Source organism: Leuciscus leuciscus (genome assembly GCF_965113295.1).
Source record: "Leuciscus leuciscus genome assembly, chromosome: 23".
NCBI classification, from domain to species: domain Eukaryota; kingdom Metazoa; phylum Chordata; class Actinopteri; order Cypriniformes; family Leuciscidae; genus Leuciscus; species Leuciscus leuciscus.
In genome coordinates, this window is record NC_138747.1 from 22,678,030 (window position 1) to 22,705,067 (window position 27,038).

The following is a 27,038-nucleotide window of genomic DNA, read 5'->3' on the forward strand; positions in this document are numbered from 1 at the left end:
ACTGCTCTCTCTTTCCAGTAAGTTATGGATCATGAGTTCTGGGCAAATACGCAAATTTCGAATTCCATTTCATGGATGATGTATTGTTGCAGTAGGCTAGCAGCCGATCACAATACACACATCTCACTTTATTTGGGGTTTCTAAACGGAAATGCTCCCACACCACAGATGTACGGCATCTCTTCTGGGGAGCCTCCATTTTATCTATCTATCCAAATCTATCTATCTATGTATCTATCTATATGAATCTATCTATGTATCTAGATATATATCTATAATCTATCTATGTATAATCTATCTATGTATCTATATATGTATCTATCTATAATCTATCTATGTATTTATATATGTATCTATAATCTATCTAGCCTATATATGTCCTATCTATCTATTAATCTATCTTGCTATATATATTTATATCTATGTATCTATTAATGTGTCACTATATGTATACTCTGTCTGTCTCTAGCCTATCAGTCAATGTGTTGTGTAAATTTAAATGTAAGCCTAAATAGCCTATAACTAATCAAATCGCACTATGTCACTATATCACCAAAAATACGCTATCTCAAAATCAAACTCCTCTCACAAAAACCCACGAGGTCAATATGCGTTGATTTCACTTTTATACAGATGCGCGATTGTGTGCTCTGTTCCCGACCCTGTCAATCAAACGCTGATTCGGCGGACCACACCTGATGAAACACTTGTGAAACTTGCTTCGTTTGGCCATAGTCACGTGACATGGGTGTTTTGAACATAGATATCATATAAAGGCTAGATGTCTCGTCCGCGCTGCTGGCCAATGGAGCTCGACATCCGCACACGGCGGCCATCTTAAGACAGGGTGCTCGCTCACTCATAACATGGTGCATGTACTTTTAAATAACCATAACTTGCTCAATTTTCTACCGATTTTCAAACGGTTTGGTTTGTTATAAACGTCAGAGATGTAGCTATTATACTGCATACATATGAATAATTATGTTCAAAATGTTTAAGCATTCAGAATTATAGCCACGTTAATAACGTTTGTAAGAAACCAAACCGTTTGTAAATCCGTCCAGATTTCAGCGAGATAAGAGGATTTGTGTGCGTGCTGCTCACTCACCTTAATTCACAGAGCCCTGTCCTAAGATGGCCGCCGGTGATGCCGGAAGTGACTCCGCCTTAAGACATCTAGCCTTTATATGATATCTATGGTTTTGAATCACGCTTCGGATCAGTGTTTCGAAACATCTGCGCTTCGGGATCTCGCAAAGCTTCGGAACGACTGTTTCGCGTCAGCCATCCCTAGTTATTATTATTATTTGTATTATTATTATTATTAGGCTATTATTAAAAGAAGAATGTCATTTTTATTATTTTGTCAGTCTGAATTATTTTTTAGTCATTGAAAGCCTTTCATTAGGCCGGTGACACACTGACTGCGTGGCGTGAGCGTGGCATTTCTGTTGCGTGTCAGCTGCGTGGCGTTTTCTATGTCTTTGCACACCAGAAACGTGTCTGACGCGGCGCTGCTGCTATAGTAGGCTAACATATGATAAGCCTCATTGGTGATATATTTGACATATGGGGAGAGAGTTGTGGAAGGCCTATACTTCATGTTAAACATAAATAGGCTATAGCAGCAAAGACAACGTCGGCAGTACTGACACAAAATAGGCTACAGAATATTTCGTTCTGTACTGACAGGTGCAATAGGCTATTTGAAAATCGATATATTTTTTTAATTACATTTATATCTGCATTTATGTCAAAACCTCGACTTTCAAACATCAAAATGTTATTTATTTATGTATTCGTGTCAAAATGACATATAAATATATTTTCCTATTCTATTTTGCCTGGAAATGCAAAATAGGCGTCGGTTCTATTTCTAGCATGCACGCTAACCTGTTAACATGGGAGCCGAAATAAGGAGCCGTGCGCACCTGCCGTACCCTGAAACGTCAGGTAAAGCGCACAGGCTCGCAACTGAAGGAATACATGCCTACAAATCAAATGCTTTGGTAAAGTCACACAAATTAAACATTGAAGTCCATGTTGCACAAAAATAAACACTGAAGTTTATAATTACTATGTTTTTTTTGTTTTTTTTACAGTGGGTCATAATATATCATATCTTTTAGTTTGTCAGTGCGTTTTGTGGTGAAAAGAATTGTTTTTCTGCGCATTTCCGCACTAACGTGCGTACACCACCTCCTGAGCTGGCGTAGGATTTGAGCGTGCCGTACGCCAACGTCCATATTCATAAATCTCAAAGTCACCGTGGTTTTGGGTGTACGCCAGGTGTACGCTGGAAATTTGGTTTACGCACTTTTGATAAATGAGGGCCATTGTGTCCAGATCTTTGGCAGACGCCTGGACGGACACAAGACACTAAAGACACTGTTGGTTTTAATTATTGATTATTTCTGGTCTGCAGGAACCTAAACAGATGATTACAGGTTAACTCTTTTTACCTCTTCAGAAACTCAGCTCAAGCAAGAGAAATCTTTATAATTAAACTGTTCTAGCAGAATGCACCACAGGATGATGAGACCCAACTTACAAAAAAACAAAAAGATTACCAGCCAGCCACAAAAGACCTTTCTTACATGACATTTGCATGGGAAGGAAATTACAATAAAACAAGAAAGAAAAGAAAATTACAATGATAATGACAAATGCAGTTGCAGAGATTGAACCACTGAAGAAAATTTTGTATACATTTTAAAAATTCAGAATTTGTATCTGTTCTTTCCTTCAGTATAATCTACAGCATACATTGTAAAAATAAAAAAGAGCATGCATCAGAGAGAGAAAGAGAGAGGAAGGGAGGGGGTAGAGGGAGGTGAGGTGATTCCTAACTGCTCTCTTTAAACCCTATTTTTCACCTGATAAAAGAAGCTGAGAATGAAACCAAACCCTGAGTGAGAATAACCAACATTTCAACTCTGTCACATTCATTAAAGACCTTCAAGGAGCACATCACGACCATGCAAGGTAAATTATTTTATTTTTTTAAATCTCCTTCTGTTGAAAGGCTATTCAACTTAGTAATTAAAAATTATTTGAATTTATTTATTAAGAATTTTGAAAGTAAAAATAACGTTACTTGCATGGTTGTTTGCAGCATAGATACAACTTCAAGAACCTTTTTGGCTCCATATAGTTCTTTGGAAACTAAAAGTTTCTTGATGTTAGATTACAGGTTTTCAAGATCTAGCCTATCTGTTCATCAGTTTTTTGAGTTTTTAGGATTTAGTTCTCTATATGATATGAGGCAGTAAAACACTTTTTGGTTCTACATAAATAAGAACGTTTTAATAATAATAATACAATTAATTTACAAAAATAAAATAAAAATAAACTATTGAAAATTAACAAAATAATGAATAATTTTAATGTAACAAAACAGAGTAACATAGGAAATCAATTGCAGAGTCCAATGCAGTCAAATTAAATGTATTAATGAAATGTATTTTAGTGGATGTGAATCGTAATTTGAACTGTGTTTCTAGTGAGAATGATGCAGAAAACTGCTCTGCTAGCACTCTGCTGCCTGTTACTGTCAGTTACATCTTCCCCAGTCTATCCAGCACTGAGGTAAGACACACACCAACTGTTCCATCATTCGTGTATTTAATAAAAAAAAATTGGTGTCTTAATTGATGTAATTAACTGTTTGTTACATATTCTTACTCTTACACTAGCTTTGTTCAATAGTGTGACTTCATATTTCATTCCTTTATTAATTCATTCGGTAATGTGCAAGTTGGTTTAGTTGGTTGCATTCTAGTTGGTTTAGAATGCATTACTATGGATTACATGGCTCAAATAGTTATTTTATCATAAAAAACTATTTTTAAATAAATACATAAATTAATATTACACAAGTGTTATATAGTTGTAATTTATAAAATATTAGTTTTAAAGAAAAATTATATTTGAAAATATTTTTTGTAAAAGAAAATGTTAAAAATATAAAACTGCTACACATTTAACAAATCTTTTACCTTTTATAACGTTTTAGAAAAAACATGTTTGACATGGTTTTAATGACACTGTAGAGACGAGACTTTATGATTACAATTACAGTGTAATTTTATATCTGAAGTATGAGATTTTTTTCCAGCAAACATATAACAAATAACAGTTACATAATTTATAATTACAAATCCTTTTAAATGTAAGGCTACTTAAATCGTCATCAACAATATTATATAATAGCAAACCATTCTCATAGTGTTCAGATTTTCTCAGAACATGGCATTTGCAGCCCTTGTTGGGAGACAACTAATTAACAGTGTGTGACTCATTTTTACACTAGACACACACCTCTATACAAACCCATGGACAGGGAATAGGGTGTGTGTGAATTATACTAACAAAGAATGAGAACAGTGAGTGAACTGGAAAGCCTGTGCGCTACTTTTGAGCGTATGTTCAGAATCTGTCACAGGTCACATTAATTGACGAAGCCTGAACCCTGCTTTTGTTGTGTTAAGGGTCAGGGCTTCTCATTATAACCAATAGACACTGGACGTTTTTGCATCTTATTTAATTATTGGGGGGCTAGATAAAAACTAGATAAAAAAGTTTGTCAAGACAAACTTTGAAGTTGGCTTTAGAAATCCAGACCAGAACGTTTGAAAAAGTTTGAACAACTTTGACAGACAGACAGATAAGCTAAGGTGTTGCTATACAGTTGCTAAGGTATTCTGTGTGGTTGCTAGGGTGTTGCTGTGCGGATGCTAAGGTACTTGTGTGGTTGCTAGGGTGTTGCTATGCGGTTGCTAAGGTACTCAGGGTGGTTGCTAGGGTGTTGCTATGTGATTGCTAAGGTGCTCAGGGTGGTTGCTATGTGGTTGCTAGGGTATTCTGGGTAGTTGCTAGGGTGTTGCTATGCAGTTGCTAAGGTGGTTGCTAGGGTATTCTGGGTAGTTGCTAGGGTGTTGCTATGCAGTTGCTAAGGTAGTCAGGGTGGTTACTTTGCGGTTTCTAGGGTACTCAGGGTGGTTGGTAAGGTATTCTGGGTGGTTGCTAGGGTGTTGCAGATAGATAGGAAAACTGTCGGATCAGTTAGAAAAGATATAGCAACTCAAGACACAACACTCTGAAGGTCTAGTCTGTGTTTGGTGGTTCTAGCTTTAAAGCTCTAGGAATTAGAGTCATAATTTTTTGTCTCTAGAATAATAATAAGAATGTAGAATAATAATAATAATATTAAGTTTAAATAGTATTTCAGTTTATTGCTGTCAAGAATTGTTATTGAATCTCATCATGAGTTTTGTGATTTGTCAACTTAAATACATGTGGTGGATTATTTCTCTCCACTTTAAAAAGTATGCTGCCTATTTCATAAAAAAAAAAGAAAATAAGTTATTCTTGTGTCTTTGTCAACAAACCGCAAATTCCCATGGTGACGGTTTAACCTATTTAGTGTAATATCATGCCTCATTGTATATTAGCGTGTATTAAAATCTCTGTGTCTTTTTTGACACAGTTAACAGTTAACAAATGTTCAATAACTTTTTTTGTAGCCAAGACTTTACAGAAATTGACTGTCAAAAATAACCTTTAAAAATAACCAAAATTATTCTATTACTGAAAATCTGACTAAAACAGCTCCTGTCTGAAAAAGTCTCCAAAGCACCCTGCATTTTGACTGTATGTAGAAGAGCACTTGTTCTACCTAATCTTATAGAGTATATTCACGTCTTATGAATGTAACAGTGATAAACACAGTGCTTTATGTGTTTGTTAGGTTTGGTCAGCGAGCGGCTGCGATCCTGATGACCTCCTCTATTGAGGATCCAATGCAGCTGACAGCAGACACTTCACTGTTGCACACACCAGATGCTGAGCTTAGGTTGCTCATTCATTCAGTCATTCATTCATTCACCCATGGCTCAACAATAAAAGAGGTTTTATTTTCTAATTGTAATTTTTTTTGCTTGCCATTGGTTTAACACTTTCACTAGCCACACTAAAAAATAAATAAATACATTTAGAAGATATCTTTTTAGAAGCATGTAGCATTGGCCCAACAGTAAGTACATTTTTTGTTAACCTGAAACTCTCTCACACTGCTCTGGGCTATTGGGCAATCCCAAGTACTGAACCATAACGCCATCCAGAAATTGTCTAATCTGACTTGAAATATAGTCATCTTATTGTATGATGTTTAAACACTATTTTTAGGTTTGGAAGACATGCTGACGCAATCTTTACCAACAGCTACCGAAAAGTTCTTGGTCAAATATCTGCCAGAAAATTCCTTCAAACTGTTATGGGCAAAAGACTTGGGTATGTTTATTTTTTAGACATTTATTTGAACAAATACTTTTAAAACAGGGTAATTCATTTTTTTAATTATTTAAATAATTTAGTTTTAGGTACCTCTGCTGTGCTTTTAAGATTTGTGAACACCCAATATATTGGCATCATTGATCATATCATTTAAATATGACCGATCATGTATTCAAATCTTGGGTTCCAAGGATTGAAGAATACATCATTATAATTACTTAAACTTTTATTTTCAAAGATTAAAGAAAACATTTATTTGTACTGATGTGATTTAACCCATGACTTACCAAATTAATAATGCTGTGTCCCTTGAGATTTCAATCATTTTTATCTTTGTCAACAGACCAGAAACTCAAAACTATGTAAAACGCCAATCCGGCATATATGGAGACACCTACAAGCAAGATGTGGATATGGATGTCATTGAGAGGGAACAAAGTTACAGAGAACCACAAAGACTTAAGTTCTCAGTAGCTACACACTGATGAAAACATTAAAAACAACAATTGTGAACTGTCTTTTTGCCACATTTCACAATGGATTATTAAAATCAGTTCACCCCATGGAAATAAGGAGTCCCTAACTAAAATACACAAATGTTTAAATCACTGTATTTTACATCCACACCATAGTAAAAGTAAATATGGTTGTATAGTGGTATAATTGATTGTTTCCTAAGCCTCTCCTAAAACACAGATGAAAAATCCTACATTAGGATCTCTTGCCAAATAAACAGTATGGTGAGATTCTAAAGTGAGCATACGATGCCATCCTATGAGGATGAGAGGATTTGTGAATGGCAGTGAAGTGATGCAACTGACTCTGGTAGGTCACATGAGCGGTCATGAATTTACTTACTCAAAATAAGCATCTCCTCAGAGAGTATGCAATTTAATGCAAATAAAAGCCTATATTGAAAATACAAGTAGAAACTCAATGCAACAAAAGTGAATACAGCTGTGATCATTGACGCAAGTTGGAAAACCTGTAATCATTGAAACGGTGCTGTGATTTCAATTTTTTTTTTTTTTTTTTTTACATTAATTCGAGGGCATTTACAAGGCGGAGATCTGAAACCATTCATCTGTGAACAATTTCAAGATCATTTGCGATTTATAAATTTCACTTCTGGAAGAGAGACGTAAGCATGTTTGTTTGAGAGTAAAACTTTCATCCTCTGAATCACATGTAAGCTACAGAAATGATCATAAGATCAAATGTAGGATGGTTTCTAAGCAACATTTTATAAATGATGCCCCAGAACTTTCTAAATTTGGACTGTGCATGTCTGCATCATGGTTTTAAATGGGAAACAACTGCCAGATGAATTAAAAAATGAGAACATTGTTCAGTTTACTCAATATTACTTATCTACACAACACAATTGTTTCTCTCCAAGCTTAAATTCTTTACTTTCAGTTAATGTGGTCCTTAAATGTGCAAGCTACAACTAGATTATATTATGTTGGGTGAAAACCACATAATTTAATTTAATAAACCATTCGAGTTCTCTTTTTACTGATATTACTGTAGTTCCCCGGATGCTTTGTATGGGACTTAATGAGGAGAGAATGTTGAAATTGAATATTATTTTATGTGATTTTGAGCAAGATGAGAAAAGAGGAAGACTTTAGAGAGAAATATTGTCACATGTTTATGTTGTGGTTTAAAACCATTTCAACGACGTTTTACTTACCATTTTAGTGAAGAGTGGAACTTTTGTTTAGACTGTACTCCGTATTTAGCATGAAGACAAGTTCTGTTGTTTGCCAACTTGTTTGCTAGCTAGTACAATCTTATAATTTAGAAAAAGAAAAATTTTATGAATTAACGCTGTCAGGGAACTATCTAAATTAATTTTGAGACTACAGAAAATAATTTAATTCCAAACCACTCTTATAAAGGGTTATGTAAATGTCATATATAGAACCTTTTAGGGGTTCCCATTTTATGGGCTTTATGGACATGTTTTAATAAATGATTAATTTAAATTAATTTTATGAATTAAACAGCTTGTAAACTTTATCACTAGAAAAAATTGAAATAACATTTCTCTCCAATTTGGCATAAAATGTTATTTAAAATTGAGTCAAGAACACTGTGGTTATATATAGAACCCATTTTCTAAGAGTGCATGATGTTAAAGTTACATGAACAAATTTGTGTTACTTGATAAATCAAATTCAACACACTTTTTTCCATCGAAACGCTGTTGCAGCAGTAATCAGAAGATCGAGAACGAGACGTGTGCCCTACAGAATATAATTATTTTGTTTTGTTTAAGCTATTTCCATGTTAAGTTTTTGACTTGACACGTGCGTGACATGAAACTTTTGACTGGTATCAGCATTATATCCGTCACACTGCTCTCTAAAAAACAGCACTGGCTCCAGAAAAAAACCCCACTAAATAAGCACATGTTTTCATGGTTTTATTTATTTAAAAAAACACTTAACTAACACACGTCAGCCATCTGTGTGGTGATTACTGGGAGAATGATTCAACAATTCAGTTTGCTTAATGACAAAGAAAACCTCTTGCTCCCAACAGGAACATGCTTCACTATTCATTACAAAAATCTGAGGACAGGAATTTGTATTTAAAAACAACCAAATGAACCCAAAATAAAGAGAGAAAACAACAACAGAACATCACAAGTTTTCATTTGCATTAACACCAAACAAGACTCAATGTACAAGCAACAATCATCATATATCCTCAGTATCCTCAGTATCATTCATCTTACAGTGCTGTTTTCAGGAAAAAAACAAAAACAAACATGTTTCTCATTTTTTTCAATTTCAGAACATTTCAGCCTACACTTTTTTTTATCTTTTAAACCACCACCAATAATTCTGTTCCCAAATTTCTTAAAAAAAAAAAAAAAAAAAAAAAAATGTATGAAGCATCCACGGTCGTCTTCTCTTGATTTTGCCAGCATCATTTTCTTTCAAGTCTGAAAGAGAGAATATTAAGTTCTGATTAAAACTAGATTTGTACTTCCTGAAGGAATAGTAGTGCTTGCAAGGCAACAAAACATTGTTGAAGATTAAGGTGAGCTTAGGTTTTAAACTTTGGTTCTTCATATTCTGCAATGCTATCAAATCTTCCTGCTGTCAATCACACTGCCTTGAATAAGGTTAAACAGATGCAGGAAAAGACCACTACGCTGTATGCAAATATCAAGATGACACCATCTGTTGGTTTGTATTTCGAATGCTAAATTCAAATTTTCAAACTCTAAAGAAAGTTAAAATGTAAATATAGTGCTGCATTGCAAGCACTGTAAAAGAAAATTATTTTAAATGGCGCAATATTGCACAACTTTTATCATGGTCATGAAATCATGACCAATCTACTCAGTATTCAAAACAACTTTAGGAGGGGGAGAATACATTTCATGCATAATTATTTATTAGCATGCATCTCGTCTATAATGCAGCACCTGATTAAAAAACCTATGCCAATCAGGTATTGGTGCAAACACTAAACAGAACTATCATTTTTTCAATGCAATTCCTCATTTTGCAGACCAGTTCAGTGTAAGGTTGAGAATGATGCAGCAGGCTACTCCGATAGCATACTTTACGGAAAGTGTACAGCATCACATGCTAAATACTAATAATAAACGCATCCAAGCATATAATAGTGCTAAATAAATAGAACTTTTAAAAGATGGAGAAAAACCTCCATATATATTTTGTTGTTGATGTTAAAGGCTGATACTTAGTGCAAATTCATTATTTTAAATTTAATTTCAAACAGATTGTTACTTCTGTATGATAAAGTAATGTTTGTGCTGTCATGTTCAAAGTAACAACAGTTGAGAACCCTTGCACTAATGTTGCTGCCATTTGTGAATCCAGAACATTCTATGATGCCCCTTATTTCCATACACTGTAAAACTCAACCAGTCTAGGAACTCAAACCATTTGAGGAAAACGATTGCCTTCAACCATTTAAATTTAAAAACTAATGTTTACGAGTACTGTGAATTTGTTCCATTTGAGTCCACATAAAAATAAATGAAACTATAATTCCACTTAAATACTTTGTGTAGCTAAAACTTAATTAAATTGCATTAAACCACTAAAATCTGGATCTTTAAATTAAATATTTTACTGTTAAATGTTAGTTGGCGATAGCACAAGCACACTTGCATGTACTACAGTAATTAGCAAAGAGACCATCACTGTGCGTGTGCACAGCCATTGTTTTGTAAATAAAGCAAAATATGGTCTTCATTGCAAAATATGGCCAATCATTGATCTAATTTCCCTGAAAATATTTACTCTTCAGGGGAATGGTAACCCCTAAAACAGAAACCCTTTCAAATGTCAACATTACAGAACATTAAATACTAACAGATCACCCAAAAACACATAACTAAGTAATATTTTAAGCAAATCAACTTGTTTCATTTGGAATTTTTGACTGTTAGGTTTTACAGTGTAGAACGATTCATGTTTGCACTGAAAACAATAGTTTAGTGAATTCGAAAACCTTGGAGTTTACAGAGTAGTTGCTCAAGCAGAACTTTAATCAAGCAATTCCGCAGCCGAGTAACTTTCACAGTGACAAAAAGACTTTGGGACTAAATAAATATCAAATCTCAGACCAAGCAATTTATCATACAGGGCCTGAACCGTAGGTTAGCAGTCCGTCACTGCACACACTAATGGAGTGAAACAAGCGTACACAAAAACAAGTGATCACAACAATCTGATCAATAAATAGCATGACATGAAAAATATGGCTTGACAGTCACAAATGGCGATTGTTTCAGAGGAGGTTGTGAGTTTCACTTCACAAACACACTGACATAGCCATGCAGTAGGTGTTGGCATGGAAATTATGTTGATGCAATATTATGGGATGCACAGGTGGCAACAGCAAGCCTTACTTCAGCCTGAAGACTGGCATTTCGTTTTGCATAATATACAGGCATTTACCGCAGACTCCTATACTTTGCCAATCTACTACTTTGTTCTGCAGCGATCCTAAAGGAAGGGTAAAGAAAGAGAAGGAATGGAAAAACGCAGAAGGGTTAAATAAACAAACACAGAGACTTAAGGTCTGTTCACACCAAGAACGATAACTATATGAGAATTCATACCAACAGATGATAACGTTATCATAAATGTATGGTGCTGTTATGTCACCTGCTTCTTTAAATGCTCAAGCTATTTGAAGCCGGGTGGATTCTGATTAACTGTCAACGTTTTTATGGTTCAACAGCTGAAAAGAAAAAGTACTCTGAAAGTGATTCCAACGACATTGTTCCTGTTTCTTTATCGTTATAGCTGTGGTGTGGATTTCCCTATTCTCAAAGAATTGGAACGATTATTAAAACTTTATGGTTATTGTGCTTGGTGTGAGAGGCTCTTAATGCCCCATCACACATACAGTGCCTTTAAAGTGCCCCTATTATGCTGTTTTAAAGTTTCCTAATGTTGTTTTGGAGACTCCTACAGGTTAACATGCATCAAAGGAAAAAAAAACTGTTTAATTTTTGAATTAAAATTCACCACATTTTCAATGATTCTCAAACGACTCGTCAGATGAATCAGTCTCTCTAAATCCCTCCTTTCCGCGAGCTACTCTGCTCTGATTGGCCAGACAGCACAGTCTGTTGTGATTGGTATACCGCGTACAAAAATGTGTCGAAAACAAAAACGTCCATTGCCATAACAACGTCAGCTCTGCGTGTCCTGAGGCTACCTACACCGTAAACTAAACACAGTAACGAACAATGACGTTGATTTTACCATATCAATCCGAGCGCGAGTCTGATGATGAAACATTGGAAGAATTCATTCAACCCGAACCTCCATCGCAAGGACGACTCGAGCAGGACGTTTCTCAGTGATACACTACTCGGTTTGAGGTACATTATGAGATGTTGCAACTGTAATTACTCACCATCAGCATTAACAAGTGCATCTCCATCAACAAACCGATTATTTTACTTATAGGCCTACTTATTTATTTACCAAGTATTTTTCTAATTTATTGCGGTGAACATGTGGAAACTGTATCAATAACAGTGCATACATTAGCCGAGCTCTAGCGTGAACGACTGATGTAACAAACGTGGGTAAAACAAATCTTGCTCCATGCTTAATCTTTACTCAAAGCAGTGAGAACGACAGACGATCTGCATTAATACACACAGTTTTAGGTAATAGTGGCCCACAGCTGATCAGCAGAAGTATTTCAGTAAGACAGCAATAATGTGAGTTAACCAGTTAGCAGGAGACCTACACAATATAAAACTCAAAACTAAGTATTTTGAACACCATCTTTCAAGAGCAAGCGGTTTGCGAATCCTTGATTGAACTCCGAGATTTGAGAAGCAGTCGTCTGTCAGTAAAATAAAGGGAACACAGCAAAAGTTTAGGATTACACTGCTGTGGTGTCGTGGTAAAGATTCATTTTAACCACTGATTCTTCACATGCTCCTCCTTGGGCAGTGAAAAAAACTGGTTTTACCTTCACATTGTAGAGCACAGCTTCTCCTCAACATGATCCAGTCTCCACAGGAATCAGCTGCAGGTTTGAGGTTCAAGTTTTCCCTGGTGTCTGCGCGCGCAATATGCTAATGACATCACAACGAAACGGCTTATGACTCGTTTGAAAAACGATTCATTTAATTGACTCAGAGTCAACTCTTTCTTTTGAAAGACAATAACTTTATATACGGTGCACTTTCACTTTACATGAAAGGTAATTTTCAAAAATCCATAATAGGGGCCCTTTAACGCTGAATTACCAGGTCACTGTACTGCTAGTTGCTCTTAGGTGTTTCAAATGCTAATCTACATGCCTCAATATTATTGGGGGTTGTGTGACTGGCCATAACTTTTGAAAACCTGCCAACGAATGACATGTATTGGCAATAAACATAAGACACCTAAACTTGACTACAGATGGATGAGCTTCCCTGACATCAGTACAACTTTTCTCAACTCTGTTGCATCAACTGTCTCCTAATGCCAGCAGATATCACAGACTCTCATTGATAGTTAATGACTTTAGGGCGCTTTGCCCTTAATTGCTGCATGTATGAGTGTCCCTTTGGGAAAGAGATGAAACTCTAGACAAGCAGAAGTCAAACCCTTCTTAAAAGGCATTCCCGCTGTACATAATTGTGCCTAGAAAATAATAAAACATTAAACCCTTAAAACTAATCACTGAATGGGCACTTACGTTCTCCCTATGGTCTCTCTGAAGGCACTACAGATTAATTGAAAGTGAACGACTGTTAATTAGTAGGTCATACTCATGGAGGTAGATTCTAAATTTGTGAAATGAATCTAGTCCCAAAAGACAGAAAATGAGGAGAGGAAACTTCTGAGTGAACCAAGCACACACTAAAGAGACAGCGACACATCCACAAGTTCAGTAAAATGTTCAGAGTGAAGACACCCAAGGGCAGTCTGAACATTTTGCTGAACTGAATCAAAGCCTCTCAATTGTCAAGTAGTGCAATTAGAAGCTGCCTTTTACTGCGTCAGAAATAGGGCTGCGCCCTATATCAAATATTTTTGATATATTCATAATGATATTGATCACGAATCACAATATATAATTAATGAACACTGTTAATATCACACTGACTTTAATGTAAATTCAATTTGGCCTTTAAGGTTCCTAAAGACTAGCTTCATTAGACTAGCTTCATAAGATTAGCTTCATGTTCCTAAACGGTTCATTTGTTCACAGAAGTCTCTATAACACTTTACAATAAGGTCTCTTTGTTTACATTAGTTAATGTAACTAACATGAACCAACAATGAGCAATACTTTTGCTGCAGTATTTATTAAACTTTGTTAATGTTAGTTAATAAAAATCCAGCCGTTCATTGTTTGTTCATGTTAGTTCACAGTACATGAACTAATGTTAACAAACAACTTTTGGTTTTAGTAATGTATTAGTAGATGTTGAAATTAACAAAGATTAATAAATTCTGTAGAAATATTGTTCATGCTTAGTTCATGTAAACTAAAGTAATTAATTAATGTTAACAAACAAAACCTTATTGCAAAGTGTTACCAAAGTCACTTGTTATATTTTTTATGCAATTAAATATTTTTGTGAAAAATGTATGTAGGTAAATATTTCTTCATTTTATGCTGCGTTTACATACACTTGTCGCCATGCAAGTGTAAATGCAATATTGAGAGAAAGAAGTTTTTGGCTGACAGCGTCAGCACATAAAACAACACACATCAACAGCCTTTGCATTATTAACAGCACTGACAAGTAGAAGAGATAACACCGGTGCCATGCACCAAAATAAACGACAAGCTTTACAAATGAAACAACATCAGTATTACTAAAATTGTCATTGTTTTGCTGTAGTAACAAATAATATAACTCTTTAAGACTTAAATTGTAATATTTTTAAGCTGTCAAATGAGGATTTGCCAGGCTGTAAACAAAACAGTATTAGCTTTTTTTTTTTTTTTTTTATATAAATAAAGGGGGATAAGCCACTCAATTTGTCCCAACCTGACTTCTTGTTTGAGAGCGCAAAACATGTCTACACATTGAATAACGCTGTGCATTTCAACGCAGTGGGACTTTAAGAATCCGCAAAACTTTACTATAATGGTGCTGACAAAAGGACAGTATGAAAGAAAAACTTCACGTTTCTCATAATGGACAAATGTGTTTTTGAAAAGGTTTAAAATATGGATGGATACTGTACCTTTTCACAGCTTTCTGTGCCAGCATGCGGTTCCCAGCCAGGAATGTGAGGCTGCCTATAATAGCCAGATACTTCAGAGTCTGGAACATGTCCAAGTGGGTCCAGTACACATACATCAGACCCAACATAGCTGCAAGTGAAGATACTTTTTTTTTTAACCAGAATATTACATTTTCCCTCAGAAGCATGTCACATTACATGCGTTATAAATTCACTAGGAGATTTAATGTGTAAATATGATTAATCACTGAAAACTGTTAAATTAGTTATTTTTAAATCAATTAATTGCTCCAATTACAATGATTGATTCTGAGGACATTTTTTTGTTTATATTAGTACGCTAAACTGCTTTTGCACGGTGCTAGATCTTGACCTCATGTCCAATGTAAAATTTGGGTCCTGAAGGAAAAAACAAACATTAACCTATGTCAATGTAAAAAGAAAATGATATTTCTCTATGAAGAAAATTAGATTTGTACTTTCTGAACCCTACTGCTGCACTCTATTGACTCTATTGATCACATTTAAGTACTGCCGAGTGCTATATAGTAAAAGTCAGCCAATTTACCTGCATGGCCTATGTGGAAGAGAATAGTGCTGGGTGACAGAGTGAAGTTTGAGATATTGGCTCCAAGTTTAAACCACTGAATAGGAGACAGAGAGAGAAAAAAATGAACATGACAGACAGAGTGGAAGAATAATAAACTGAATACATGGAAATGTGACACATCACAACATTAATTTACATAGATTTATTTTAATGGCAAGTCCATTTTAGATGTACTCATAATAATGGGTCAGAAGGTCCTTACCAGAATGAGCAGGAGCAGAAATGGAGAGAGGACCAAGGCAGTAAATGCGTTGGATACAACTGTGGGTGGTTTCTTCTCTGGCTCTCTGAACAGATGCTGTAGAAACAACAAAATTAATGAAAAAAATAAGAATGAGGTGACAGACAGGACTGAGTGATAGTTTAAAAAAATAAAATAAAATGTAATCTTTCGATATACATCACAATATTTATGTATAGCCTATGTGCTCTGATATTCTTTGAGGAACCATCATTTCAACCAAACATTATGATCAATTAAATTCAAATATTGAATGTAGGGAAAGAGTGTAATGTAAGAAAAATTAAATAAAATAAAAAACAGCAATATAAAATAAAAAAGCAATATTTTCTTATGAATGAGAATGCTTCTATTGCATTATTATTCTTCAACAAAATGTGTCAATGCTTACTTAATTACTCAAATTACTAATAAAAATGTACTTGGATGCCAGATTTTTTTTATTTATTATTTGGTATGTTCCTCTTTTCTTTAATGACAGTAGTATTTAAGGTGACTTAAGCAAAACCGTTATCCACCATAACTTGAATATGTTCCTAATAGCATCTTGTGCCTTTTGTTCAAATGAGTTCACATGGTCAATGTCCACGAAGAGGGCAATGTAGAGTGTATTGAGAGGAAACCTCTATGAACTGCAACTGCATACCCTTCTTACTAATGGTTAAAACTGTATAATCACTAGAGGTCGACCGATTCATCGGTTTTGCCGATTAATCGGCACCGATAGTTGATTGGTGGAACTATCGTTATCGGCAAAAATACATACCGATAGTTTTTCCTGGTTGCGTCCGTTGCTGGAGCGGCTGAGAAGCGCGCGCTGTCATTCATTACACAGTAAGAGAGAGCTGAGAAGGGTCTGCTGGCATCATGCAGTACAAGAGCGGCCTCTAGAGGTGTAATAAAAACTATCGCTGATGCCTCGTGTTGTTTATTTCGACACGTGATGCTGCGTGCTGCACTGAGAGCACATGCTGCGTGGAGAGCGCTGACATCAGATGCGCGTTTAAAGCACCGACAGCTAAAAGGTAGCCTATGTATACAGTACATTTTTTCATATCATTATAAAGTGATTAATTTGTTGACTAAATGCTGCATTAGTAGAGAAAGAACAGCACAACAGTATGTTTGTTTGCCTTCAAGGCTGAGAGGATGCTAACATTAGTAGTACCTCAAGCGGTTAAAAAACTGACAAAAATAAACATAAGTCCAACTCGAATGTTTAATGTCACAATTGTTACTTCTATTTGCATTAGTTTATATCCAACTGGTCACTTTTATGCATTTAATATGCAGAGAAGTTGCATATTTAAAGCTAGAGTGTCGACGTAAGATAGCAAACTGATATGTTCATACAGCCGACAGAAACATATAAACAAATCAGAAAAGCATTCGATTTTGGTTATTTTTTCATCATCACTTTAATACGTGTTTTGTTATTTTGATTAGATAATCATCAAGTGTTTATAAAATAGAAGCAAAAGTGTGAGACTATACATTTAATATTTATGTAATTTCAATGCTCTGGCATTGTAGATATTTAAGCATGACTGTTTGGATTTAAATGAAATGATAACACTTACAATAAAATTCCATATGTAACATTAACTAAGGTTAATAACGTCTGTATAAGGATTGTTCATTATTTGTTAATTAACATGTACTAATACATTTTTAAATTAAGGTTTTTATTTGTTAACCATAGTTAATGCACTATCAAACTAACATGAATGATCAAGGTGCAATTGTATTGCTCAAATATTATACTGATCAAATTTTGTTACTTTTTTATTCATTAAGTTCGCTTGAAAAAGAACAGTTTAACAGTTACATTTTAAATGTAACTGGTTTTATTTGTTATTTAGAGTATTACTTTTTGTTTCAGTTTGAATGATTGTCTTTTATTGACTTCAATATTTATTCATATTATATATTTATTTAATTTAGCATGTTTTCATGGTTCAATACAGTTTTATTATTTTTATAATAAAGTTCAGCACTGTTTTACTTGGAGTGTTAAGTTTTGTTTTTATCCAGTATCAATTTTAAAAACTATCGGTTGATTAATCGGTTATCGGCAAGTATGGCCCAACCTAACTATCGTTATCGGTAAAATCCACTATCGGTCGACCTCTAATAATCACACCAATAAATAATAGGGATGCATCGATGTATCAAGCTGATGATCAGGGCTGATTATATCCTGTCAAATCAAAAGGTTGTGGAAAAACACGTCAGACTGCAACTTTTTGTGTGTGTGAAAAAAAGGTCTTCTGTTGAATTTAGGGATATCTATACAACAATAACGCATTAAGCATTAAAACGCATAAAAAAAGGTGATGATAAAGCAGGCTCGTTAACCCTATGATTCACCCTTAGTTCATAATAAATTTTTTTTTTACACATATTACCGACACTGTAGCAATACAAAGAGGGTTGAAAACTGCATAGTTACACTGAGTAAACATTGCTTTAAAAAAGGCCAAGTAAACATTATTAAAATGATTAACAAAGAAACATTACACAACAGAACAAGTGGCAGATTTGTATTTACACTCCAAGACTTAATGCACAGACCAATTTTGACATATTAAATTTTTTTGACCTTCCGTTGGTATGGTCATCGCAATTTCGGATTTAATCCAACATCTTTACAGTGTGTACTAGGCAGCATGAAGAAAAATATTCAACTCAAAATGTGAATGGGTTATATATACACAGAAAGTGATTGCTCTGCTTATAAATCACTGAAGCTGTCAATCATTTCAGTTCAGAGTGAACTCACTGACTGAGCACTCTTGTGAGTCCTGTTATAATAAAAACAAAAGCTGTCTATGCTGCACAATGAATCTCATTAATACGTGTTGGTTATAATGAGAGTTTGCAAGCGTGTAGAACAGTGAGCTTGCACTGACACGTCTGATTGGCCATTGCACTCATCCACTCAACAGACATGTCTGTGATTGGCTACAAATCTTAAAGCTTCAAAAATGCATTGTAAATATAATCCTTGCTCTTCACAAAGCGCGCACAGGTGAGTTTGAAACAGCCACCTATCAAGCAGGTACCGAAATGAATTAGTACAGCAGAAAGGCTGGTATCTTAGCATTTTTTCAGTATCATAGCACTTTTTACAACATTAATATTAACACTCATATTTGGGAGCCATTAGACAAACATTGCAAAACTCATGACACACAGAAATATAGTGCATTGCAATCATTATAAAAACCAAGCTACATCATGGATATATTACATAACCAGAAAAAAACTATTCAAAATCCTAGACATCCAATATATCGCCAAGCCCTAGAGGCACAACATTTATTGTGATGCTGTTCCGGTCACTGGAGAGCTTACCTGGATTTCCGGTTTGGGTGTGTACAAAGTTTTAGCCTGAATTGCTGAAGGTGCCTCTTCATCCAAAAACTTCAGCACGACATCAGCCTTTGAAAAGAATTTAAAGTCATTTCAAAGACCAATTTCATGTCTTTTGTAACAGTTCAACAGCTTAATTTCCAAACATGTCAGAAAAAAAGACGAACATAAGAAACCTACAAAAGTTTATTTCAAGATCCCAGCATTCTCCAGTAAAAATAACTGCCTTACCACATTCCACAAAATGGGGTTGTCCAGCGTAGCATCTCCCACCATCAGGTAAAGAGCGTAGGTGCCAGAGATGGAGTCAAACTCGGTCTTTCTCTCAGCTGTGTCCAGCTCAAACTTATACAAGTTCTTACTGTCAGGTTCAGCCACAAACACAACCTCCTGACCTGTCTTCTGGTTGTGTAACCTCACAAAGGTCTGAGAACAATGACTTGAATCAGTTTAATCACATTTTTTTGAAAGGTGAATTTAACCAGGGTTTCCAACTTTGCTTGCCTGGCTGAGTGAGATTTTGATAACATGGACTGAATCAATGACTCCTATTTTGAGGTTACAGATCCAACAATTCATTTTGCAAATACTTCAGCCTAATGTTGTGCTAGATGCACTAGATGACAATCATTAACTAGCTTAACTATTGTATTTATTTTTTTAAGGAGAGACAGAATGTTCTTTAAGAACACACATTCAGTCCTCTGAAGAAAGTAACATGCCATTTATTGTTTTTATAGGGACTAAATATAAAGGAAAATATAATGAAAATACTGTACATATTTTACAAAAAATGATTGCGCTCATTTCTCTGTCGAGCTCCATCTGTTTGACACGCATACTAGGGGTAGGAACCACAGGGTACCTCACGATACAATTTTAACATTTTAGGTAAACTAAACATTTTATACTTTTTAAAAGCTTAAAAACGTTTCTTTGTGTGTAAACTAACACATTTAACTGCTTATCGACTTGTTTTATATAAACCTGGTACACTTCTAAATTTACCAACCTCTTATTTAAACCTGGGAAGATCTCAGTGTTTACCAGCTTCCTTAAAATAAACCTGGGAATAGTGTTGTCAAATGTACCGACTTGGGTATTTTCAAATTTAAAAAATGTGACGATACCAGCATTTCCCCCTAGCATTTTGAGCGGTTTCTTAAACACCTCTGGTTGGCCATTGTGTTCACGCGCTATTGGCTACAATGATCAACGCTTCCAAAACATGTTGTAAATGGACATCTTTGACGCTCTTCACCAAAGTGCGTCCAGTTATTGAACATAAACTTGGCTGGGGCATCTATTATTTTACTCACACTGCTGGCCGACATCCGATTAAAATTCTTAGGCTTCTTATGTTCACGTTTCCCTCATTCCCTCAGTCATGCGTAGAGCGCCATCTCGAGGAGCCATGAAGGACAACGATAAATCAACCTATCGATATTTTTTCCCACCCCTAACGCTTACATGTACATTTTGAAAGTTATGCTCATACTTTGTTCATTTACAGGGTTATGGCAAACTTGTGAAATGTAAATATGCACATAATCAGGGGTGCACATAACTTTTTTGGTCTGGTTCTCAAGTGAACACTTTACGCAGCACACTAATCCTACACTTAGGTAACAGCGCACGAGTCCCGATTTTTCCCTCTTCTTTCACGTTTAAAAAAATCATTTGAAAGTGTAAATTGGCAAAACAAAACACATCCGTACGGATCCACACTTGCACCCCTAATAATTAAAGGTATAGCGGAGGATCTTTCCAAATTTTAGATAAGACCCGCCCTCTCCACTTTTTGAAAAGTTTGATTGATTCACCAGAATGATTGACAATTAGGAGGACCAATAGTATAGGTTACCCACCAGGAAGTAAAACATCCTCCGCTATACCTTTAATGAATAACTTATCATCATGATTGCTATCTTACCAGAGATGGAGAAAAATCCTACTCCAGTAAATAAATGTGTCCCTGTCCTCAAAAATGACAAAAATGTTGGTACTCAAAAGAGCTTCCCTCCACATTATCGTCTGCGCACCATTTCTTTTTACCACGCATGCGCACCAGTTATGTACACACCTGCACAGAATTGTAATATGTTATACGCTGCTGGGGCAAGCAATTCCATTAAAAGGTAAAGCACTCTTGTCAGCATCTGATGCGATAAGCAGCTAAAAATACAAGTTCCTTTGAGGTTCAAGAGAAATTGGGCTGTGCCCTTTTATTTTGTGTTGTCTTGAGACAGAGCTTGAAAAGCTGGCAACCCTGATTTAACATTACTGGTTTTCTCTGAAAACATGAACATATTTATGTCATTTCTCACATTTCAAGAAATTATACTTTGCATTTAAAAAAGTATTTTGAAGGAATGTTAAGATATTTTGCACTGTGACTATTTTCATGACAAATAAGCATATTTATTTACTATAACACATCAGGAGGACATTTTACTTTAAAGTAATTCTAAATGGATTCTAAGTTAAAACAAATACCTTGATAAATACTATACAATTTAAACCGTAAATTTCTCAGAATTAGTTGGGAGAATGTGAATTAATCAGGAAAATATTCAAATAGGAATTCAAATAAAACAAATTGGCATAAAATATAATTTCTCATTTCATTCTTTGAAATATGAACCAGACATATTCTTTTTAAGACTGTCCTTGGTATTTGTGCACTCTAAAATTGACATGCAAAGGACAAAAATGCTTTTGCCGCAATTATCATAATAATGAAGGCAAACAAAATAGAAAGACTACAAAATAGGGCACAAATTATACTTTATGATGTAAATACAAGCAAAAAATAAATAAAAATAAAAATAATTTTGGTTATAATAATCACCTGGTGAGGGGTGAGTTCCACTCCTGTGGTCTCATCAACCAACTGGAACATCATGACAAAGTTTTGATGACTGTCCGCCATAAAAGACGCTTTGGCTTTAGTTGAATATTCCACTCTGAAGCACAGAATTTGGCATATGTTGGCACAGTTTTACAATAAAATTAAAATAAAAGAAATGGAGCTTGATAAATGCTAATCTTGCCTTGTGGTTTTGGGGCCAATGCTCTGGTCTTTGTCCACCACAGACAAATCCATGTTGTTGATTGCAACTCGGGTAGAGACCTTTACTTTGAGCTGAGAAAGTAAAATCAAACAAGTTTCAATCTTAGGCTTTAAAATTACTAAGAAATTATTGTAATACATTAAAACGGACATTCATAAATGCGAATGTGCAGGGAGAAAGGAAAAATACAGCAATTACAGTAATTGTGTCCTTTTTTTTATTTATTTTTTTAACTTTGTTCAGTGAAAGAGGCCTATGAATTCTGAAAATCTCCACAAGAAATGTGACATGCTCTTGACCTTATAATTGTACACTGAACAGTCAGAGCAATTATTCTTTGGACAGCTACAATGCGAATGAATGCTCGCTTGACCAATTAAACGTGAATGTTGAGTGAATAAGGAAATTAATCACAGTTCATTGCAACAATTAAGACTTGAACGCTGAGGTCAACTCTTTGACCGAATGTGTGAATTATGAGTAGTCATGACAAGACACGACACATAAGCTAAACAGATAGAAACAACTCAACTTTCCCCCCCCTAGTACGTGTCAAAGATTCAGTTAAGTACCTCAACATGGTTGGCAACAAATCGGCTGTCACCATCAATGACAACAAAGAACTGATAGTAGCCACTCGCTGGTTGGCTGGCCATGAAATTCAGCTCAAAAACCCCACTGTGAAACAGAGAAAAAAACTTTTAAAACATTCAATATTTAAAAAAAATTATAGGTGTCAGGCAAATTATTGCATTACTTATCCACAATTATGAAATATTTTAGAAATATTTAATATTTCATAAATATTTAGAAAACGAAATAAGAATAGCAGTCCTTCTACAGTAGTACCAAATCAATGTACTGTTTACTTTTGACCCCCATTGCAAATGTTGTTTTTCAGGTAACTTGCTCAGCAAATCTAAAATATTCAAGCACTGTGCACACTATATATTGAAATAGTTTAAAATATAGTATAAACACAAAGCCCAACCGTGCTTGCTTGACGCACAAGAACAAACCTCATGGGTTCTTGCACGTCTGAGCTGTCATTCACCATGTTTTATGAGCTCTTTGTATGTGCGTTGGTCACTGTTTATATGTGAATAAAATCCAAAATTACATCTGCTCATCATATAAAGTGATCGTGTCTCTTCATAAGAATTTGATTAAACCTCTTGATTCATATCGATTACTTAGTGTATTTATGTTCTTTTCAAAGCTTACCTGCACAGACTTTCGATAAATGGGCAAAAATGATGAGAGAATATAAAAAAATATATCTTGATTAAGTTCTGAAGATGAACGAAAGTCTTATTGATTTGGAACGGCATGACGGTGAGTACCCCTCCTTGAACTGCCACCTTACCGTGGTGGAGGGGTTTGAGTACCCGAATGAACCTAGGAGCTATGTTGTCTGGGGCTATATGCCCCTGGTAGGGTCTCCCAAGGCAAACAGGTCCTAGGCGACGGGTCAGACTAAGAGCGGTTCAAAACCCCTTATGATGCCCAAAAAAAGGAGGACCGTGACGTCGCCCGGTATGGCACAGCCGGGGCCCCACCCTGGAGCCAGGCCCGGGGTTGGGGCTCGTATGCTCAGCCCGAAGGAGTGACGTGGGGCCACCCTCCCGTGGACCCACCACCTGCAGGAGGGACCGTAAGGGGCCGGTGCTAAGTGGATCGGGCGGCAGTCGAAGGCGGGAGCCTAGACAATCCGATCCCTGGACGCGGAATCTAGCTCTAGGGACATGGAATGTCACCTCTCTGGCGGGGAAGGAGCCTGAGCTTGTGCGTGAGGTTCAGAGATTCCGACTAGAGATAGTTGGGATCACCTCTACGCACGGCTTGGGCTCTGGAACCACACTCCTCGAGAGAGGATGGACTCTTCACCACTCTGGAGTTGCCCATGGTGAGAGGCGGCGGGCTGGTGTGGGTTTGCTTATAGCCCCCCAGCTCAGCCGCCATGTGTTGGAGTTCACCCCGGTGAACGAGAGGGTCGCTTCCCTACGCCTTCGGGTCGGGGATAGGTCTCTCACTGTCGTTTGTGCTTACGGGCCGAACGGCAGTGCAGAGTACCCGGCCTTCTTGGAGTCTCTGGGAGGGGTGCTGGAAAGTGCTCCGACTGGGGACTCCATCGTTTTACTGGGGGACTTCAACGCCCACGTGGGCAGCGACAGTGACACCTGGAGGGGCGTGATTGGGAGGAACGGCCCCCCTGATCTGAACCCGAGTGGTGTTCTGTTATTGGACTTCTGTGCTAGTTACAGCTTGTCCATAACGAACACCATGTTCAAGCATAAGGGTGTCCATCAGTGCACATGGCACCAGGACACCCTAGGCCGGAGGTCGATGATCGACTTTGTGGTCGTTTCATCCGACCTCCGGCCGTATGTCTTGGACACTCGGGCGAAGAGAGGGGCGGAGCTGTCAACTGATCACCACCTGGTGGTGAGTTGGATCCGATGGCGGGGGAGGAAGCTGGACAGACTCGGCAGACCCAAACGTACTGTGAGGGTCTGTTGGGAACGTTTGGCCGAATCTCCTGTCAGAGAGATCTTCAACTCCCACCTCCGGCAGAGCTTCGACCAGATCCCGAGGGAGTCTGGAGATATTGAGTCCGAGTGGACCATGTTCTCCACCTCCATTGTCAACGCGGCCACTCGGAGCTGTGGCCGTAAGGTCTCCGGTGCCTGTCGAGGCGGCAATCCCCGAACCCGGTGGTGGACACCGGAAGTAAGGGATGCCGTCAAGCTGAAGAAGGAGTCCTATCGGGCCTGGCTGGCTTGTGGGACTCCTGAGGCAGCTGATGGGTACCGACGGGCCAAGCGGACTGCAGCCCGGGTGGTTGCGGAGGCAAAAACTCGGGCCTGGGAGGAGTTCGGTGAGGCCATGGAGAAGGACTATCGGTCGGCCTCGAAGAGATTCTGGCAAACCGTCCGGCGCCTCAGGAGGGGGAAGCAGTGCCCTACCAACGCTGTTTACAGTGGAGGTGGGCAGCTGTTGACCTCGACTGGGGATATCACCGGACGGTGGAAGGAATACTTCGAGGATCTCCTCAATCCCGCCGTCACGTCTTCCATTGAGGAAGCAGAGGCTGAGGGCTCGGAGGCGGACTCGTCCATCACCCAAGCTGAAGTCACCGAGGTAGTCAAGAAACTCCTCGGTGGCAAGGCACCGGGGGTGGATGAGATCCGCCCTGAGTACCTCAAGTCTCTGGATGTTGTGGGGCTGTCTTGGCTGACACGCCTCTGCAACATCGCATGGCGGTTGGGGACAGTACCTTTGGACTGGCAGACCGGGGTGGTGGTCCCTCTTTTCAAGAAGGGGGATCGGAGGGTGTGCTCCAACTATAGGGGGATCACACTTCTCAGCCTCCCTGGGAAAGTCTATGCCAGGGTACTGGAGAGGAGAATCCGGCCGATAGTAGAACCTCGGATTCAGGAGGAACAGTGTGGTTTTCGTCCCGGTCGTGGAACACTGGACCAGCTCTATACTAGGGCTGTCAACGAATATTCTAAATTCGAATATATATTCGAATAGTTTTAAAAAACAGAAATTCGAACGTGAAAATTAATATTCGAATGTGAATTTCGAATATGGAAAAACACGCCCGCGGAAGCAGAGGCGCGGCTGTCTGCTTTGCGAGTGGGCGCGCGCGCTGCCTGAAGCCTTGTTTATACTTTCGCCTGTCTCCACAGCGCGAGTCTCCGCAGACTGCGCGCGCACCTCCCCCAAACGGACGAGGCGTTTATACTCAACGCGCTCGCCGTTGTACTATTCTTTGAAACGATAGGGTGCGATTCGCGCTCGTGCGGACGCGTCGAGTATAAACAAGACTTGAGGGACAGGTCACGAGTCGCACTGTCTAGCACAGCGTCACTGCTGAAAGTTGACAGTGCACTAAAAGACAATGGGATAAATTGCAGTCAGTTTTTCCTTTTTTTAATACAAGCACCAATAATGTAAGTAGCCTTTTTCTTTTTTAATAGCACTTTATTTTTTATGAACCTCAGGGTAAAAGTTCTTTGTTGTCACATTTCTCGGAATTGTGTGCCTCATTTTATTTAAAGTTAAACAGAAAAGTTCCATGTTTACCACAGCTCGCTCGGAGCGTTCAATGTCGGTTCTATACTGTAAAACTTCAATTAATGTTAATACATTTGTTTCAATCACTGAATGAAGCCTGCTATATTTGGGGCAAGAATCGCGACCTTAAATTGCTTGCACAAAACTCCTGATCAGCACTCAACATGTGCTTATTGTTGTTCATTTAAACCGTTATGAGCAGAGAGAGCGTGAGCAGAGAGAGCGTGAGCGCGAGGGCGCGAGAGAGAGAGAGAGAGAGAGTGCCTGCGAGTGAGCGAGACTGAGGTCTGCGGTCTTGGCCATTAGTTTTATTTACTTGGTTTTGTGTTGGTAATACATTGTCGAATATGTTTAAACTTAAATTAACTACCTATACAAGTTATGTATGTCTCTTTGTATTAATTTGTCCTGTTATTGACGTAATGCGCGTCATTGAAAAAATGCGCAACCAGATGTTCGAATAGTTCGAATATTCGTGTGTTTTTTAGAGGGAATATTCGAACGTCATTTTTGAGCAATTTTGACAGCCCTACTCTATAACCTCTACAGGGTGCTGGAGGGCTCATGGGAGTTTGCCCAACCAATCTACATGTGCTTTGTGGATTTGGAGAAGGCATTCGACTGTGTCCCTCGCGGCGGCCTGT

The 27,038-nt window shown here is 37.3% G+C and overlaps 2 protein-coding genes across 2 annotated transcripts in view; one reads left to right on the plus strand and one right to left on the minus strand.

Moving 5' to 3' along the window:
- The first annotated feature begins 2,429 nt into the window (after positions 1-2,429).
- On the plus strand, positions 2,430-8,883 carry ghrh (growth hormone releasing hormone). The gene is made up of 4 exons (XM_082156813.1): positions 2,430-2,988; positions 3,507-3,591; positions 6,190-6,294; positions 6,641-8,883. Exons 1-4 carry the CDS (start codon positions 2,982-2,984, stop codon positions 6,780-6,782), a joined length of 339 nt encoding a protein of 112 aa, XP_082012939.1. The 5' UTR covers positions 2,430-2,981; the 3' UTR covers positions 6,783-8,883.
- The window catches only part of rpn2 (ribophorin II), a 42,296-nt gene continuing 23,971 nt past the window's right edge, over positions 8,714-27,038 (minus strand). Inside the window, exons 9-17 of the mRNA XM_082156756.1 lie at positions 22,884-22,989; positions 22,291-22,382; positions 22,089-22,203; positions 19,469-19,663; positions 19,220-19,306; positions 15,824-15,919; positions 15,580-15,655; positions 15,012-15,141; positions 8,714-9,253 (exon numbers count right to left, since the gene is read on the minus strand). Coding sequence (XP_082012882.1) covers positions 9,238-9,253; positions 15,012-15,141; positions 15,580-15,655; positions 15,824-15,919; positions 19,220-19,306; positions 19,469-19,663; positions 22,089-22,203; positions 22,291-22,382; positions 22,884-22,989 — 913 coding nt within the window. The 3' untranslated portion in view covers positions 8,714-9,237. The remainder of the gene's footprint in view (positions 9,254-15,011; positions 15,142-15,579; positions 15,656-15,823; positions 15,920-19,219; positions 19,307-19,468; positions 19,664-22,088; positions 22,204-22,290; positions 22,383-22,883; positions 22,990-27,038) is intronic.